The sequence below is a fragment of the Ixodes scapularis genome, unplaced genomic scaffold (genome assembly GCF_016920785.2).
Source record: "Ixodes scapularis isolate PalLabHiFi unplaced genomic scaffold, ASM1692078v2 PGA_scaffold10__122_contigs__length_95168666, whole genome shotgun sequence".
Taxonomy (NCBI): Eukaryota; Metazoa; Arthropoda; class Arachnida; order Ixodida; family Ixodidae; genus Ixodes; species Ixodes scapularis.
Window position 1 is genome coordinate 70,013,082 of NW_024609836.1, and position 19,374 is coordinate 70,032,455.

The window sequence follows — 19,374 nt, forward strand, 5'->3', positions numbered from 1 at the left end:
GCCTCCCTAGCCTTAAGGAAGGACATAAGCCTAAATTTCAAATTGTTTTTAAAAAAATTAATTTTTCAACTTTGAATTTTTTGGTTTTAGAAACTAATTATACACCCATACACCCAATTTTATAACCATACTCCAAATAGTTATGTTAATATAAAATTTTTTCAACACCTTGTGAAGCAGTAACAAAGTAAAGGGGTTCAATGTTTGAATGCATTTTTCTCAGTTCCAGTTTTTGCTGCAAATTTCATACGAAGGAATCCTTTGTTCGAAGGTTTTGTGTTGCCCCGTGAAAAAAAAAGTAGCACCTTTTGCGTTGCAGCTAACCAGTAGCCGTTTGCTCTCGAGGGTGTAAAGTGGCAAGGACAGGAGAGCAGCAGCGACAAGTTCTTCAAACGCGGGCGTACCTGGGAACCGGTGATGATGACGGATTTCCCCAGGTTTTCCAGCATGAAGGAGAGCGCAGACGCCGTGTAGGCCATGGTGTCCGTACCGTGGAGTACCACGAACCCATCAAACTGGTCATAGTGTGCCTTCAAATAAAAAAAATAGAATGGCCGAAGTCAAAAAGGAGGGAGGCAACGAGCAGGACGAGAAATTTCCCAAAGAAGGAAGGCGATTCCTTGGCAGCCACCCAAAGGCCGGTTTGCACTTTTACATTAGACTGCGACCAACAGCGCCAGGACCACTTACGACGGCTTACGACGAGAGAACACACTCGTGCCATCTATCGAGGAAACCCATAACTCCTCCAATCCACGTACGACTAGACCGAAGGTTCCGCAGGATTAGCAAGATCAAATCTATGCACCGTCAACGAAATACGGTCGCTTATAACACTGTCGGAATTATCTAAAGCTCACGATAAAAAAATAATGCGTAAAAAGTTTGGAAATATATGTGCGGATCCAAAACATTCCAGGGCTACCCTACAGACGGCGCCACCACGGCGGTTGCTTTATCCCGCCATGAGCGACCACAAGCACGCACGACCCATTCGGTCCTATTCAGAGGCAAACGTGCGAATCGTCCCTAACAGTCGTGCCAATGATTCCGAAGTATTGCGCATGTTTCCTCCGAACGAAGCTGGCCGGGTACAATTCGCATCTTCGATTGCTGCGTGAGCGTTAGTGTGATGAATTTACTTGGGAAGCCCTAATTACATCGTCTTAGGTCAACTATGAAAGTATTACCGTATTGTCTGGACTATAGTCTGCAGGGGCGAATTTGGGGTCAAAAGTAAAAGTTTTTGCTTAGATAGTCCGCGCCCGGTACATAATCCGCACGCGGCGCATAGTCCGAGCTTAGTGCTTAATCTGAACGTACACCTTAACAAATGCCTGCTGTATTAGCTCACAAAGAAGCTTGTATCATACATAAATCACTATTAATATACTCTGTTACTCATAAAATTCTTCGTGTCTTGTCACAAGGAACGATTCAGGAACATACAAAACGTTCTATAGTCCACACCGAGTAAAATTTCAACTTTTAAGCATGTATAGTCTGCGGACTATACTCCGGAAAATGCGGTACTTTAGATCTGCGCTCTTCTTCAATGAGGCGGTGCTTGCCAATGCGGAGTCTTCAGGCAAGGACCCACCATGATGTCCTGGGCAATGCGGCCCCAGTCGTCCATAGTGGCGTTGGAGGAATCCAAGAGGGGGTCATACTCGTAGATGGTGTACACCACTCGGTTGGGATCCCCTGTGCAGCTGCAATCAGACCCCGGTGTAATGTCCAAGTCCCCACGTGCTGAAGCAGTGTTCGGTAATTCACTAAAAGTGCACATAAAAGGTGTTGCAAGTCATGGCACAAGATACCCGCGGTAATCCTGCAGTTCGGTAAACTCGTAACATAATAAAAATTATTAAGGTGTGCCAGCTGGATAGTAAGCGTTATGAACAATAAATTGTGCGAAAAACAGAAAAGGACAAGAACACATGGATGGTACTAGCGCTAGTCCCATTTATGCATTCTTGTCCTTTTATGGCCTTTGCACTATTTATTGTTCTTACCATAAGTCACCGAGCGAGCGCCCGCACAAAAGGCTAGAGACCGTCACGAAAAAAATGAGGACGTCACTTCTCAGTTCTATGAGCAGAAAAGCTGAAGGGGCCTGTGGTAAGGTAGGCTCTTGTTTGATCCGAGGAAACATTATAGAAACAGCGTAGGGCTCCGACAGGACCCCTCATTTTTAAAGCACGCTTTGCCCCAGCACTCTCAAGAAAAGCTTTACCACTTTGCGCCAGTGCGCGCACCTAGCTCGGTGGGCTTGGAGGTTTATTAGGGTGGGCATTTGATACATCTTTTGCCTATATTTTAAATATTCAAAAAGTAGGGGTGGACGCATATTGCAACGTGGGTGCATGCTCGATCTTTCATGGAAAGTAAAGCGAAAGGTATACGTTAAATGAAGGGCACACTTCGACAACTCAAGACATAATGTGCTTTTTAAATAAAGTAAAAGTAATGTTTTACAACACTATATGGTTTCTGGTACCCTCTCTGCCAAACTCATATTTTTTTCAACCTTAATAAATACAATAAAAATTGCCTGTGCTACCTCGCAAAAAGGAACCAAAATTAGGGACTTGGCAGTTGGCATGCGACAATCGGACAATTCGTTCTGCAGGTGGTGTCCAACTTTGATCACAGACCTAATTTTAGATAGTTGTGTGTGCTTCAGAGTGAGCTGTTGTACTTCCTTCTGAACGTGCCAGAATAACGTACTTCAAGTAATCTGCAAGTACATGCACCTAAAATGCACATGGGACAGACCTGACAGATAGCACCAATTTATACTGATGGCACTTTTTTCTTTTACTTTTTTAGAAGGATCCTGTTCACAAACAAAGGATACAGACAAAAATACCTGTTGCCCAAATTTCTAGTCAAAATCTTTAGCCACTTACTTATATAACTTTTGTGTTTGCTTCAGAAGAAGTGTGTGTATAAAGAAGATTTCTCTTTTACTTTCTTTTCAAAGTTCTTGCTTTTTTCCTAAGTTCCCCTTCATTTTTAGAAGTTTTTTTTTTTTTTATATATACATATTTTGAAACTTGTAACAAGTGGTTTAGTTTGCGGTCAGCTGGTGGAAACATCAACTTTTAAGTAGCAAACAGAGAATCCAGATCTCCATCATGAACCATTATATTCTGTTCCATTTAAAAAGCCACCCAAGACTCTCTGCTACTCCATATCTGAAACTACAATGGTGCTGCAACTTGGCACTTGGCCTAGCAACCAAGAAGACGTCAAACAGCAAAGAAAACAAAACATTTATGGGACCACAACTGGCATGACTCGACTACGCACAAGGTGGTTGTAATCAACAGTCATTAGAAATGCGTCCCATACTTCGTAGCAATCTCCAGCTAAGCCAATTACTCGACAGAGAGCAGTAAAAAGTGAGTCGTCGTAGATGTCGTCGTTCCGCACGTCACTTTCCGAGTGCTGGTCAAACCGTTCGAAGCAAACAACACAACCGTTGCAAAAGACTCCGTTCTCTTTCGACGCACAGCTGTGCCATGTCTACCCAACGGTTCCTAAAACAAAGGGTGAAGATAAGCCAGAATTTTTTTAAGGGTCTCTCTAGGTCTTATCTTCCCCATTCAAATCAGCGAGATGATGCAGCAAAGAAATATCCCGCGTTTCGGTTGCGCCCACGTGTCGTAAAAACGGAGTCTGGCCACGTCCCAACACATACCGCGTGCTTATCGCCTACGAGCGAGCGGAGAAAGCTGTTTGCGAACGACAGCCCTGATACGCACACGAGCATCTCTCCGGCTTCCCCATCAGCGTTACTCGTATGACGTGACGCACAGAGGTGAAGAACCGCAGTGACGCTTACGACAAAGATGTATACGAGACAGTTTCAACCTTACTGACACTATTTTTTTTCTTTTTTAAAAGCTAGATGTTTGAGATTTGAAGATATAATATACATTTGAGTCTATCTGTACAGTGAAGTCAGTTTTAGATTAAAGGGGTCTCATGCCTACACGAACGATTTACTACGAACATCTTTGATATATACAGAGCATCTGCACTGCATCAGCACATTAAGTGCCGGTACTAAACGGTACAACCGCATATAACTTTATTGTCAAAAAACCTATAGCAATCGAGTCTCTTATCCTGGGACAAGTGTTTGAGCTGTTAATCATAGCAAAACTACTGATATTAGTAAACATTTTTTAGTATATTTTACGACAAAAAGGTTCTTACCTTACGACAATGTTTTATATTGAGAAACCTATTTAAGCGACTGCTTATCATAAATAGTTTTGGATCAGATACATGATGTTTTTGCCTATGTCATTGTTTTTTGTGCACATTTTGTTAGGTGTTTCTCCAATGTACCATTTCTTAGAATCTTTTCATAGGATTAGAAGTACATACTATTCATAAATAAATATACAGAAATATAAAGAAAGAAAAAGTCTGACAGAATTTAACTACCAATAACAACTGGACACCGAAGTTACGTCAAGAAACCTAATATGTACTGTATGTTTCTTAAACAAATACTAACTTCATTTGAGCCTATTCAACTATGCAAACAAGTGTTTGGACAAGTCTCATTTTGTTTCAGGTGCCGGGCCTTTCCGTTATCTAAACAATTTAGGGCAGGCATCGGATGGCTTCGGGTGACAGAGCACTTCATCTTAACGGTTCAGAGCAGAGCTCAAGTTTCTTATACACAAGGAATGCACACAAGAAATGCAACGCAAGCACCACTAGAGGAGCATTTCTTTTTTCTTTTAAAGGCGATATGCCTCTTCGTGATATTTACATCACTCACTCTCTCCCCGCGTTCCAAGAGCCAACTTTGTTTTTATAATTCTTTTTTTTTTTACATATTGTTTCAAAATTTTATGTTTATTTGCAAAGTTTTTATATATATTTTTTTTTTATATGGGAAATTCCAAGCTGCAAAATGCATGCTGCAGTTTATTTTGCGAACACACGCAGAGCGTTTATATTTCATTGGGTCTCAAATTTCGTGCATCAAAAGCAGACCTAAGCGGGCACATGTTGCACAGAGACCGTGTGTAGTCAAAAGCTTTCTTGGCAAGAAACAAACTGGGAGAAGTTTACATGCCTATCCAAGGAATATGGCATCCATCTGATGACTGTTGCATATGTGACTATTCCTTACTATAATTCTTTCTATATACTAATGTCTCTTAAACTAATAAATAAAAGTATGTTATTGCCAAAACATGAGTAGCGACGCTGAATAACTAGACTGCGATTACAACTGGCGCAGCTCAAAAATTTCTGTCCCTTTTATTTTGGTGTTCCTTGTAGGTACTTCATGGTTATATTTAGAAATACTCAGTGCACACAAACTATTACACAATTTATTTGAATAACATTTTCATATAAATAATTTATTAATAAAACATTTCCTAAAAACAATTTGTTAATAAAACTTATTTTATATAAACGATTTATTAATAAAACATTTTATAGAAACAATCTATGAATGAAACAATTTTATAGAAACATTTCATAATTAAAATTTTTTTCAAGTAACGATTTATTAACAAAATATTTTTATACTAATTTTTTTTTTACATGTGTGCATCTTAAATGCTTCAGAACGACAATCAAGAGGTTTCAGACGCCCGAAAGTTTGAATTGTATAAAATGTCTAGATCAAGAATTTATAGCGATGGGTCACCTTGAACTTAGAGACATAGAAAGAACAGGAGAAGACAAAACGGCTCTAACAACTTTGCTTTAGTACACTTCTTCGTATCAGTAATTGCCTTTTTCACAAGCTGTTCATATATGTATACAGAAAATAACTATTAGTTTTAACTAATGTTTACATAAAGAAATGATTAAATTAACCGTTACCCTCTCCTTCTACGAGCTATCTGGGTGTGGCACATCGCAAATACTGTTTCTCTTTGGTGTGATGGACGTGGCGCCACCACATTTCTCCGCGTGTTCTTGGATGGCCAGTGCCTCGAGCATCGAACGTGCAAAAGGATTCTGGCAACAAACATAAATCCTTTTGCGCACGAGATGCTCGAGGCACTGGCCATCGAAGAACACGCAGAAGAATGTGTTAGAATTTTTTCCATCACTATCCACACCGAAGAAAATCAGTATTTGCGATGTGCCACGCCTGGGTAACTCGTAGGAGGAGCGGGTCACAGTAAATTTAACAATTTCCTTGTGTAAACATTCATATAAGACTAATAGTTATTCTGCGTATATGTGACCAGCTCGTGAAAAGGATGATTACACATACAAAAAAGAAGTGTACAAAACCGAAGTTCTTAGTTGGCTGTTTTGTCTTGTCCCGTCTTTTCTATGTCTGTTTCTGCAAGTTCAAGCTGACCCAACATTAATACGTACCAATAACTAGCTCAACTTAAGCCTGTAGTAAAGAATTTACTTTGCTCATTCATTGCATACTGCAAATGCTTTATGGTCTAAGCGAATCTTGGCTACGTAAAGCTGTAATGCTGCAGAAAGGCCCGTGGCACCACTCAAAATGAATACAATAATGCGATGAGCATATGGCACAGATGTTACACACTTTGCATGACACAGATGTGTAGATAAGTCTACGTTGGCATAACAAACACCTATGTACCAGAGCGGCAACACCGGGCAACAGCATTCAGTGCTGCACAGCTGCAAACACCCAGGAATAATACAAATATGCAAAGCGGAATGCAGATAGGTATCATGCGTGCACATCTGTGCACATCTGATGTCGGCGGCTAGGGATCTTGCGTTTTAAAACAAGGTGTTGTTTTTATGGACAAAAAGCTTCCACTAGGAAGCTTGGCTATGTCAGGTGTCCTTGCACATTCAGAACAGAATGCAAGAATAAAATAAAACAACACTATTACCTTGTCATTAGGGAGTCCATTTCTGTTGCCATGTTTGTCTGCTTGACAAGCTGTTGTTTTTTTGTTTTGTTTTTTATCTTGTTTATTATTAGGTTTTTGTAACAATCTGTTTCTTGTTCTGGGTTTTTTTTTTCTTTCTTTTTTTTATGGCTCTTGCTGGCTTTGTTGTTGTGAGCTAAATTAAAAGTTGAAGGCTGCTTGGAGTAATCCCATTTTTAACAGCAATTTTTTTTTATTAGACCTGTGCAATTTTAGTGGTTTCTTAATTGCAATTTTAATTTAAATAAGCAGAGTTTAAAGAAATAAAATTGTAGCTTAAACTAGAATGGCTTATACAGCCCTTCTAATGAGGTAGAATTTTTTTTTTTTTTTTAAATGACACTATAATAATTTAAAGCCTAAACACCACACACATTATTACAATTTCACGTGCCCCATCTCCAATATTAAGACGGATTGCCTAGAACTAAAACTGCAACGTTTCTGTAAGTTAACTAAGTTAACATCAAAGGGACATCAAACTGGGGTATGGAATCCTCCACATTTCCTGATAAAGGCAAAAAAAGCCTGCTAACTTTTATTTAATGAATTTGATTCAGACTAGAACAATGCAGAATACTAAATGCTTTGATTATGGTGCTGTGGAATGCCGTCTCAATCTTCTTTTTTTTTCTTCATTATTTTGGGGGATAAAGGCTTTTTTACACCGTCTATGGCGGAAGACTGATATGCTTAATCTTATGAAAGCGGTCGCAGACTTGTCATAGGCTGGAAGCAACAGTAAGCTGGCACTGTATTTTGAAATTGGTAAGCAATATTTTGACAGGTCGTGTGCTTTTGTAATATTGAATTATAACTATTACAAACCCGAGACGAGAAACAATAAAAAAAACGGACACACCACACACAAGGTGCCAAACTCAGCTACTAGTTTTTTTCACAAATTCGCCCTTATACAGTTGTCAACACCCTCGCCACCAAACCCACACCTCCTCGCAACAGCAAAACACATATCCGAAACACTCAACAACGACGGATGATTCAACAAAAGAAAACCCTCCCCCCCCCCCCCCCCCCCCCCAAAAGAAAAAAAAAAAAAAAAAAAAACGAGGCTTACAGGAATTTTTTAATCTCCCAAAAACCGAAAATCAACCCCTTTCCTTTCAAACCAGACTTCCATGAAGTGAAAACAAGAAAAAAAATAAATTGACAAGAAAATTAACCCCAAGACACTCCATGAAATAACAAAGCCACCCCTACATTTGCAGAAACTCTCAGTGAACAACAAAAGCCACCTAACCACACACCCAAACTGTTGCAGAAGTTCAGCTCGGTTCCTGCAGACAAACCGGTTTTAAAAAATATAGTTCCTGTGCCTTAATGTCATGGTGTTTCTCATAACATCAAGACAGTGGCAAACATTTTTTGGGGTCTGTCCTGGGACGTCAGAAGAAACATAAGGACCCAGCTGTGATTTGCCAAGAAGGGGTTGTGTACAATATCCTGTGTGGCTTCTCATACAAAGGGCAAACAGGTCGCTGTCTAAATGATAGGATCCTGGAGCATAAGAGGGCAGTAAAGGATAGAGTTCAGAACCCTGAAATAGCTAAACATGTGGGAGAGTGCAACAACTGTCAACCTGAACGAGGGAGCACTCAAGTTCTGCACAAAGAGAGGGAGAGAGGTAGGAGAGTCCTGAAAGAAACAATGCAAATTATAAGCTCGAGTCATTTTATAAGCCAACCTACCCTCTCTTTGGAAAGTGAAATGAAGAGGTTCCTGGATATGTAGTCTGGTGGCTATGGTCGTTCACCGAGAGTTTCTGCGAATGTAGGGGTGCCTTTGTTATTTCACCGAGTCTTAGGGTTTGTTTTTAATACGAAAAAATTAACTGTCCCATGGAACGAGCCGACGTCATCAGCTTTAAAGCTGTGCCAAACGGCACCTTAAATCCTTTCTCCAAGTGAAGCCAGCTCCCAGCTATGAAACCATGCGAAAACCCTAGACAACGGCACCTAGGTTCCCCGATCCCAAGGGAGTGGAGTAAAGCTGATAAATTTCGGCTTCAGTCCCACTGGCTGGCGCCCGTCGACGAGCTCCCATTGGCCGCTGCGCATTAGTTTCAACGACCGCCACCCCACGGCAGTGTATGTCCGCAAGGCAGCAGCTCCACCGCCCCACGCCCAAGGTCAGCATGCCGAGAACAGCGCGCGCGCTCAACCATCGATGCAAGTACGCCTCATACGAAAAAAGAAAGCGGAAGAGCAGCGTGCATGCTTTCGCATTCACAACTCATAAGAAGTGCTTAGGTGTATCTCGAGCCTTTTTTCTGGCAATTTTTGTTTTCTTGTTTTCTCTTCACGGAAGCCTGGTTTGAGAGGAGACGGGTTGATTTCAACGCGATAGTATTAAGGAGCTCGCGTCACAGAAAGGCCGGCGTCGGCATCGGTGGGACGGGAAAGCCCTGGACCAGGACGGTGAGGTATTGACGTCACAGCCACGTGACCTCCGCGCGGGAATTTCTAACAACCCACAGTGCTCACATGAAATCACGCATGTAATGGAAGTGATGAAAACATGACATGTAATGAGAATTAAAGGTTGCCACATGTCTCAAATGGTTTCACTTCAAAAAGTAATTCACTTGCCTTAAGAAAACATTCTAAGAATATGAGGCGGAGGTGGGATTCAAACTCATGACCCTTTGGCTGCAAGCCAGACATGCTACCAACTAGGCCACGCAGACACGTTTCCAAGGGTTGGGGACAAGCGGGCTTTATATGTTTAACTATCGCGTTCCACTCTTAAAGGCGAAGCTTTAGCGTCCCCCTGTAATTTTTCAGTTTTTGGGAGATAAGACAAAAATTCCTGTTGGCCTCGTGGTTTTTTTTTTTTTTTTTTTAGGTTTTCTTTTCTGTTGAATCATCCGTCGTTGTTTGGGTGTCACAGATATGTGTTTTGCTGTTGCGAGGAGGTGCATGGGTTCAGTGAAGAGGGCGTTGATGACTGCATAAGAGCGAATGTGTGAAATATACTACCATAAAATACCGGGCAAGTGCCCACTCAAAATTGGGAGATAATTGCGAAAAAATAGGGGATGGGCGCTTGTTCGGTCATCAATTTTACACATATACTGTGCATATTTTCTCAGCTCTTACAAATTTGGGAGTGGGCACTTAGTGTGGAATGGACGGATGCGCGGCATTTTATGGTAGTAGCTGAGTTTCAGACCTCGTGCGTGGTGTCCGTTTTTTTATCGTTCCTCGTCCCAGCTTCCTATTCACCAGCTTGCCAGTGTTTTTACCCTTACTTTAAATTACTAGCAGTTTTCACCACTGTCATCATCTACACGTTATTTCATACATTTTTCCAGCTCAGTGTGCTCCCTACAACATGCTGACATGAGCACAAGAGGCATACACAGACAAGCAAGGATGCAGCACATGACTTCTGTCAAGCTCTTTGCCAGGCCAGCATACCGAAAATGCCTCCAACAGAGGATATAAAAAATAATGCCAATCAACACTTAATTTAGTTCAACAAATAAATGCCAATGAAACCACAGCCAATTTGACTGAAATGAAATGCCAAAAAAATCTAATTTCTAATCACAACCCACATGCCACCCTGCAGGTGTACACCACTCCATAATGGCTTGAAAAAACGCTTAGACCTACTGCTCTTGCTGAGACCTTATTTAAGTTATTGTTATTAAATACAAAAAACAGTGTGAGCTTTTTTAGACGTCTCTAGGCATTCAAGGTATGCTATATAATTACTCCATACACTGAGCTAGAACAAATGTGTCATTGACATTTATCTGAGCATTATGTTATATATATTAACTATAACATATACCAGGTAAAAAGACATACTGCAAGTTTTAATGACATTTGGTTGGTCGACATTTCACCCCGAGTCAACAAAATGTCATTAAACTCCCTGGTAACCCTTTGAAGTGCATGTTTTTCCCTCATGCTTTCCGGCATCCTGCGATATGCTTTTGCTCTACTTGCAACACATACGACATATAAATACAATAGTATAATGCAGTGGACCACTAAAAGGACATATAGTTGGTTGTGGGATGCTGAAAATAATGCAAGGAATGAATGAATATAATGATATTCACCCATACTGCGGTACCTGCTGTAAAACTTAATGAGAGAGCGCTCCTGAAATGAGAGGAAGCACTCACGGTAGCACGAGCGGTGGTTTGTCGGAGTCTGGGAAGTGTGTGCTGGAATACTCGGCGTCGTGGAGTTGGGGAAAGTCCCGAAGCCGACTTTCCATCACCAGGGGCATTGGCTGGAGCACTGTGTGCCGAAAAGTCAAACGGCATATGCTGTTAAATGACCTAACTTTCCAGATAACCTCAGTTTAACGAATTTCAAGTCTTGAAAAAAATATCGCGAAATACCTATCGGACGAATATGTTTCACCTCGTGGTAACGATTTAATGGCATATACCACTCGCAGTCGCGAAATATTCCCAAAAGCCGCACATTTACGGTATGTACGTGCCCTTTTTTTTAAACCACACAGCTGCGCGGTTTGTCCGATGGTGAGGAGTTCGCTATATATAGTACGAGCAGCACAAAGTTTCGAATAAAATAGATGAAAAAAAATGTTGAACTAATATAAAGATAAAAACAAACTAATGCATCCTTTTTTTTAAGTGGTTGCTATGTGTTTATTTAAGTTTTAAGGTGCTTCCCGCCTCAACTGCGTTAAATCTTTTTGTTTTTTTTCAAGTTTATTTGCGCGATTGGAGAAAGTGCAGTCGAACCGGTGCGGTCAGTGATCCCTTCTACGGTCTCAGAAATAGCCGCAAGCGTTGACGGAAAAACTTCGCAGTGCGGATAAGCGACCGAATGGATCGCAGGGGCAGTGTTCCGTGTTTACGGAGAAAAAAATACAAGAAAACAGATCTGTCTCGTTTCGGAGCTGACAACGCGGCATTTTGCAAGCCCCTGGCCAACTGCAGAACGCCGCATGAACCCAGGCACTGTACGTTCGACCGCAGGATGGCATGACGCAAGTGACGCGACAAAGACATAAACCGAAACTCACCTCCATCCCTGCCTCTCACCATACCGATGGTACCTCCACTGTACAACACGAGCACTCTGGACTCGTTTGCAGCCGCTCCGAGATCCTGGCTCACCATGCAATCGTTGGTCTTGCGAAGCACCTTGGGAGTGTACGAGGTGTCCATTCTGTTTCCTGACATTTGTACGTCCGGTGCCCGCAATGAACTGAGCTGACCGAGCCGTAATCTCCTTCCGACGGCGGGAGACGGTTGATGTGGATCCCGCTGCTTCTCCGATGGACGAAAAGCCGAAGAGCCACTATTCGCGCATACCACAGACGCACGCATCGAACAGAGTGTTGGGGCGTAGCTTGCGCCACCTGATATAGACTGTTTACACTCCTCAAAAAAAAAAAAAAATTTTTTCCTGTGTGATGTTAGATTTGTTTAGACTGCTTAGACCGTTTTCACGGGAGGTACTGACGCTACCAATACAGAAATATGCTTAATTATAGTGCATTAGTAGTACACTGTAGCTGAACGGCGGAAGACCGTGGGCCCCGCAGGCCGCCAAGGGGTGCTGTGGTGGGCTCGATTGTCGTCTGCTATCTGCGAAGCGCGTCTGCTCTCTCGCGCCCTTCAAAGAGCGCTGCTTTTGTTCGCTCTTTTTCGCGCCGCTCCTGCATCAATTTTCTCTCGGCATGCGGTTGCGCGATTTGTTGTTTACCCTCCACGATACGCATTCTACGTACATCTAGAATCAAGCAGGGTGCCTGTTGGTTAATTTGTTAGTCCGCCTCGTCGTGTTTTCGGCCTCTCCATTGTCCATGTTTCTCCATGTGCGCATTGCCTTTTTTTTTTTTTTTTTTTTTTGTCGTGCGCGTTTTTGGTTGAGTGGAGTGCTGCACAAGCTAATTTTTTTACCATGCAATACCTAGGCTAATAGGAGTGGTAAACGTACGTATTCAAGGCTTCGTGCAAACAGTTTTAATGCTAAACTATCTTATTCCAGAAACTGAGGTCTTTAATTTTGACAAAATTATGACACAGTCATGAACACCAACCGTACGTCCAGCCAGTGTTTTATCAACTTTATACAGCTGATTTTCTTTTTATGTTATCCTTACAGAAATGGCTCTCATTCGTATAGCAAACCCCTCGTTTACGAAATTACGTAATTACGTAAATCCATCTGAGCAAAGAAAAAAAAAACAATAAAAGTACAACGGTGAAGTTACCGATTTATGGGCACACAATATACCAAGTTACCGATTTATGGGCACACAATATACCAAGTTACCGATTTATGGGCACACAATATACCAAGTTACCGATTTATGGGCACACAATATACCAAGTTACCGATTTATGGGCTCACAATATACCGCGTGGGTCAAAGGGACCGATGGCCGTTTGTGTATCGCGCTTGGATTTACTACAGAGGTGCCTGAATTTGGTGGAAGCTTTCGCTAAAATTGTGAAAAGATTGGCTCACCCGAGTAAATCACGAAAAATCAAAAACAATGTCTTCCCTATACCTTGCATGTACACAGAAAAAAAAAAGTGTTACTGTGGCGTTTATTTGGGCGAAATGAAGTGAAGAATACGTACGCCAATGCTATTTTCTGACGAAAATAATCCCCGGAGAAGGGGGACAAAGGGCAAACACGAATCTCCAAACACAGTAAGGTGACTGGTGCGCGACCGAAAACAATTCGCCTGGTCCTGGTATCGAACCAGGGACCTCTTCATTACCCAGGCGGTTTTTTTTCGATTAAAATGTTAAAAGGCGCGAACAAACGGGACGAAAAAAGACACACGCACGTCACGGACAGGCGTCGTACGTGTGTCTTTTTTCGTCCCGTTTGTTCGCGCCTTTTAACCTTTTAATCGATATGAACCAACTAGCCCCAACCGAAGGTTTTTTTTTTCGGTCGTGCACCAGTCACCTAGCTGTGTGTGTTTGGAGATTTGTGTCTGTCCTTTGTCCCCTTGTTCCCCTTCTCGAGGGATTCTTTTCGTCATTCTTGGGCACCTCGCTTGCACCTTTGCATTTAATTGCATTATAACCCATTTTCTTTCCATTTCACAAATTTTTCAATCGTAGTGAACGCCACAATGATTTTCTGGTGATTTTGACATAAAAGGCTTAGCGATAATTGTTCCATAGACAAAACCAGTTTCCATTTTCTTTTTCTTTTTTTTTTTATTTTTTGATTCCGGAGATTTCATGTATTCACACTCTCAATTAACGAATGCACCAGCTTCGAGCACCTCTGTAGTAAATCCCAGCGCGATAAGTTAATAAACCGATTTATGCGGTCCCTAGCTTCAAGCCGCCATCCATCCATTTGACCCACGCGTTATATAAATCGACCTACAGGGCCAGAAACTCAGTTACTACCCCTAAAGAGTAACTAATTTATTTACTTTGTGGTGTGGGCGATCGCAAAGTTTTCATTGTGTTACAATCAGTAGCGTAGTAACTAAGAAGGGGGGGGGGGGAGGGGGGTAAGGTCCCCCCCCCCCCCCCCCCCCTCCCCGCCTTAGTTGACCCTGGGATCCTTCAGAGCATGGGGCATGTATGACTTTTGGAAACGCAAAAACGACGGGCCAGGGTAATCTATGCATGCGGCTCCGCTGCCAACGTAGTGACCTTGCTGCTGAGCTCGAATATACCTTTGGCAGCACGATCGAATTCGTTTTGCTCGACAAGAGCGCGGTGCGACGGCCGGTCTTTTGGAGAACAACGCGGTTTTGAAATCCAGCGTTTGAGTCTTCATTGTATTCTTTGAGTGCTAAGCTATTACCGTGTGGCAAAAAGGCAGTATGGAAAAAAATCGAAGGCGCAGCCAGGTGTAACCTTTTTATTACCATACGAATTACACAAGCCGCACGCAGAAGCAAACACAAGCGGGGATCAACTAAAACCATCGGCCGCAACCTACAGCGGAAGTCAACGAGGTGCGTTCAAGTACGTACGTTCTGTTTTTTCCGTTCTGCTGACAGAATGGCGGGGGAAAGCGGGCACAATCCCTGAAATACGTAGATCATCATGTTATGTGTATCATATCGGTTACGCCTGGAACGCACGTCCGGGTTCAGTGTTCCACAAGTTGCGAGTGCTTATTACAACAGAGCATTGTGGTTACGCCGACGGTGAGTTATACGGCCAGGATTAACTTCTTAATTAGTGAAAATCAATATGGTTCTAATTATAAACTTGCTGAGCGTCATCGAGAACCACTAAATCAACTATCTTTAGAAAGATATAACGCAGGAGCAGCAGTTTACGGCATTCCGTGAAAACACTGTTTGGCGCGCGTTTGTGTTTCGGATATTCTTATCGGAGCGCATTTTTGCGCCCGCGGTCCTGCTCCCCGGTGGCTGAGACGCGCAACGCACGTGCGCCCTTTTTCCCTCTATCAAACGAGGGAGGCGAGTTGGGCGAGGGGGCTTCGCTGCTTCGCGCCGCAACCACCGGGGAGCAGGACCGCGGGCGCAAAGATGCGCTCCGATAAGAAACCGAAACCTAGAAACGCGTCCAAACTGAACGTTTTTTTCGGAACGCCGTAAAATGCTGCCTCTTTCTTATATCTTTCTAAAAAATAGTTGATTTAGTGGTTTTTGATTATGCTTAGCAAGTTTCTAATTGGAACCATATGTCTACTTTCACCAACTGTCGACTGTCTGTTACGACTAGTCCGCTATGCTATGTCCCTTACACGTACATGCACCCAAACGTTAACACAGCGCGCTCAGCTGTGCCAGCATTTGGCTGACAGCCGAACGCGGCGTCAGAAACGCACCCAAATAATTCATGTTGTGCCAATGGGTTTAGTTCTCAACTTCGCCGCCATAGGGGCGCGACGGTTGGATCTACTCCCCAGAGGGGTCTCAGACCCCCTGTCGATATCCGAAGGGAATCTGAGATTCCCCGAGAACACCCCGACTTTAAAATTCCTTCGAACACAGAAGCTGCTTAGTTGTGCGTGGAAGTACCAAACACCGCAACAAAATATGCTAATTGATGAAGGGAACTGCAGTGCAGCTATTTTCGATACAGAATCAAAGGTAAAGCAAATAACCCACGGAAATAATGTTAAAATATAATAATTTAGAGCACCCAAATTGACCCAAGCAGCACAAATGTCCTGTGAATATCCACAGGACATTTGTGCTGCTTAGGATCGTGATGTGGAATTAAAAAAAAAAATGCACTGTCATGGAAGAAGTGTCAATGCCCTGACCAAAGAGATTATGGAGGTAGAGACGATGGCGCGCTTGGGGGGTCCCCGTCGGTTCTTTTGTAGATTTCCTTTCACGACGACAGCACGCGCGATAACAGTGCGGGGTTTCAAGGGGATAGTCATTGGCTGTGTGTGCTTCCTTTTGTTTGGTCGTGCCTCGACGATTAAAACTTCAGTTGCAAGTTCAGCGTTTGTCTCCTTTCTACAAAAAGCAAAGAGCGGGTTGGTGAAAATACAAGAGTCAAAGGAAGAATAAAAACACTTAGGGACAAGGACAGACAGCACAGTACTTTCGACTAGCAACACACATTTACTGATGTCTCCTTCATTACGTCCTATCTCCCTCCTAACCTTTGAGACTGAGTCTTTATTCTTTCTTTGACTCTTGTGTCTCCTTTCTTCCGTCCAGTCTCCTTCGCTGTAGGTTTTAAATAATCATGCCTCATCAACACGCCCAAGCTTCTATTCTTAGCCACAGCTCTATTTAAAATCGTGATGTCACGTCCCGCTCTGGAAGGGCGCTTTCCCCTTAGCACGCGGGTGCACTATGTCGAAACAAGATACTCAAAATCGTGACGTTCATTTTGCGGTTGCCGCTTCACTGCAGTACACCGGTGCCCGGTGAGAAGCCTCTTCAACGAAATTGCGAGAACAGACCACGCACATGAGGAATATTGCGAAACTTCCGAGTATCGTCGGTGTATTTGATAGAGATGAAATCAAGTAGTACAATCTTCGACGCTAATCGGAAGCTATGGGAATTCCTCGGGGCCTCAGCTATTATATTTTAAGAATCTTGATATTGAATTTTGGCACAAATTCTTCAAATTTCGGCAAAACATAGCTGAATGTAGTAGGGTAACCACTTTGGCGCAAATGGCGCATCAGTCACATAACTACGTTCCTGTCACAAACTTGTACAGTCGTGTCTTGTTGATATGGGCACCATCTTATATGGATATAGACCGAAAGTTATGGGGACAAACGGAGTAGATACACGCATTTCTGTCTCATTGTTACGATCAAATTTTTTTAGATGGAATGGAGGTGTCCATAATGAGACACAGCTGTAGTATGTACCTGGTCTGCAGCAAATGGCGTAGTGTTGAAAGAACCAGAGCACTCGCCTCGCAAAAAGAAAGTCACCAACACACCATTAGTCGATTTGGTACATTTATTAAGAGGCACTCGTGCCTTCGAGACATTCAAAACAATAAATCAGGTAAACACAACAATAAATAATGCCGCTCGTACGAAACCAGACAAATAAAACAGTGAGGTATGTGACAGCTGTGTTCGAGATGTGTTTTCAGATGAATTCGGACTCAGTAATGCATTGCACAAACTGCACACAGCTAATCACCACAGTTAAGGGAACAGGGTAGGGCAAAATTTTGAAAAAAATTGAGTTTTTGTTTTTTAGGGATTTGTATTTCCCAGTCTTTCCTGAACAATGCTGACCGTGTAATTTGAGCGTGCGCGATTTATCTACAGGAAAAATTACCTTTTCCGAAACCTAGGTGGTGACCGACCACGCCCCCTTTTACACCTATGCACGATCTGTATCTCTACTATGTTGTAAAAAAAAACGTAAAAAAAAACGAAGATTTTCACTAGGTTTAGCGGAATGTTTATTGCTCGTCCAGCAACATCAAAAAGCTGTCTAGCTTTTATATTTTTAGCCCCATAAATCTTCAGACACTGCCGGCGTCAGTCGCGACGCGCATACTTTTGCTTCTGGTTCGGCATGCTTCCACGGGCAAGGTAATTTATTGTTTACTTTAACACTAGATTTGGAATGTTAAAAATGACGAAAGACGAAGAAGATATTTTAGAAGCGTCGCTTCCAGAGTAGTCGGCATAGGTCAATTTCTTATGCCGCCGAGTCCCCGCAACGCATTCTGATGCCTGACGCAGCGGCTACCACGTGTGCGTCTTCTTCGAAGCTGTCGCACTCGGCAGCATGCTTTGAAGAGCTCAAGGCAAGTGTTAGTGACTGCAACTGTGCACTGATCGACATCGACCTTCTGTCCTGTACCGTCGCCGAAAGCTGGGTGTGCAAAGTGTGCGGTGGGGACTTGCAGCTGGTTGAAAAAGCAGCACTAAGAGCTGGCGTCGCCTGCACCTACTTTCTGAACTGTGAAAAGTGCTGTTGGACACACTGATTAGAGAGACGTCAAAACGGACAACTTCGAGCCTCTACTTGGCGTTTTACCAGGATGATTCATGGTGCAGTGGTTGCGCGGCGTTGACCGGCGAAGACTTTACTTGGCAGACAATGCTACACAGCTCGTCACAAAAGAGGCCCACAAAGCAAGACAGCAAACAAAGAAACTAAATATTGACTGTGGAGGTGACAACCTGGCTGGTGGCTACCGAACGGATACATCAGCATGCATTTCTAGAGTGCAAGTTTATTATAAAGCGCCTTTTTTCACTTCAAAGTCGATTATCTCAAAACATCATTTTTTTGCAACGTTTGACCCTTTTTCTCTGAAACCATAAAAACTAGAAGTATTATTTTTTTCCGCTAACAAGACAACACAAGGGGGAGTCTACCGAACTAGAATTATGGAAATTAATCAAGGCAAATTTGATTGACAAGCTGTTTATTGTCTATTTTGGCATTAAAATTAGGAGGGTCCAGTAAAAACAAAAGCAAAAAAGAACTAAAACATATATAACAATAAATCTAGTTCAGTAAAGAGAACACAGAAAGCTAAATACAATGATACCAACATGAATCCTCTAACCCTAGTAGATCCTGAGAAAAAGGGTCACATACATAGGCTGAAACACATGGGAGGAATAGGGCCTACCCTGTTCCCTTAAGCACACTAGCTCTTTCCCAAGTACAAACTGGAAGGGTGATCTTACTGAAAACATCCTTCGAGACATTTTAACAGTAATTCAGTTTTGTTTGCACAAAGACTAACCAAAATGCAGCTGATACACCACGTCCAACAAACTCAGACCTCTCGACCTTACATTAATACAAACGGGAAAAAAAAATAATACAGAAAATGGTTATCATGATGACTAGCAAAACGTTTCTCTCGGACTAATGTGGACAACCACAAAAACACACACACTATAATTATGCAAAAACATGCGAGATGTGCACGATACACCGACTTGCTTCAGGTGTGTGTTGGAACAAATGACCAGCACTAACTTCAGATCTGAACTCCGGTTGGGTTGCACGCGCAACGAT

The 19,374-nt window shown here is 42.6% G+C and overlaps 1 protein-coding gene across 1 annotated transcript in view; it reads right to left on the reverse strand.

Annotated features, from left to right (window-relative positions):
* The window catches only part of LOC115314979 (L-asparaginase), a 39,052-nt gene extending 26,756 nt beyond the window's left edge, over nucleotides 1–12,296 (reverse strand). The window contains exons 1-4 of the mRNA XM_029974091.4: nucleotides 11,952–12,296; nucleotides 11,077–11,194; nucleotides 1,601–1,712; nucleotides 405–530 (exon numbers count right to left, since the gene is read on the reverse strand). Coding sequence (XP_029829951.2) covers nucleotides 405–530; nucleotides 1,601–1,712; nucleotides 11,077–11,194; nucleotides 11,952–12,258 — 663 coding nt within the window. The 5' untranslated portion in view covers nucleotides 12,259–12,296. The remainder of the gene's footprint in view (nucleotides 1–404; nucleotides 531–1,600; nucleotides 1,713–11,076; nucleotides 11,195–11,951) is intronic.
* Nucleotides 12,297–19,374: the final 7,078 nt, after the last annotated feature.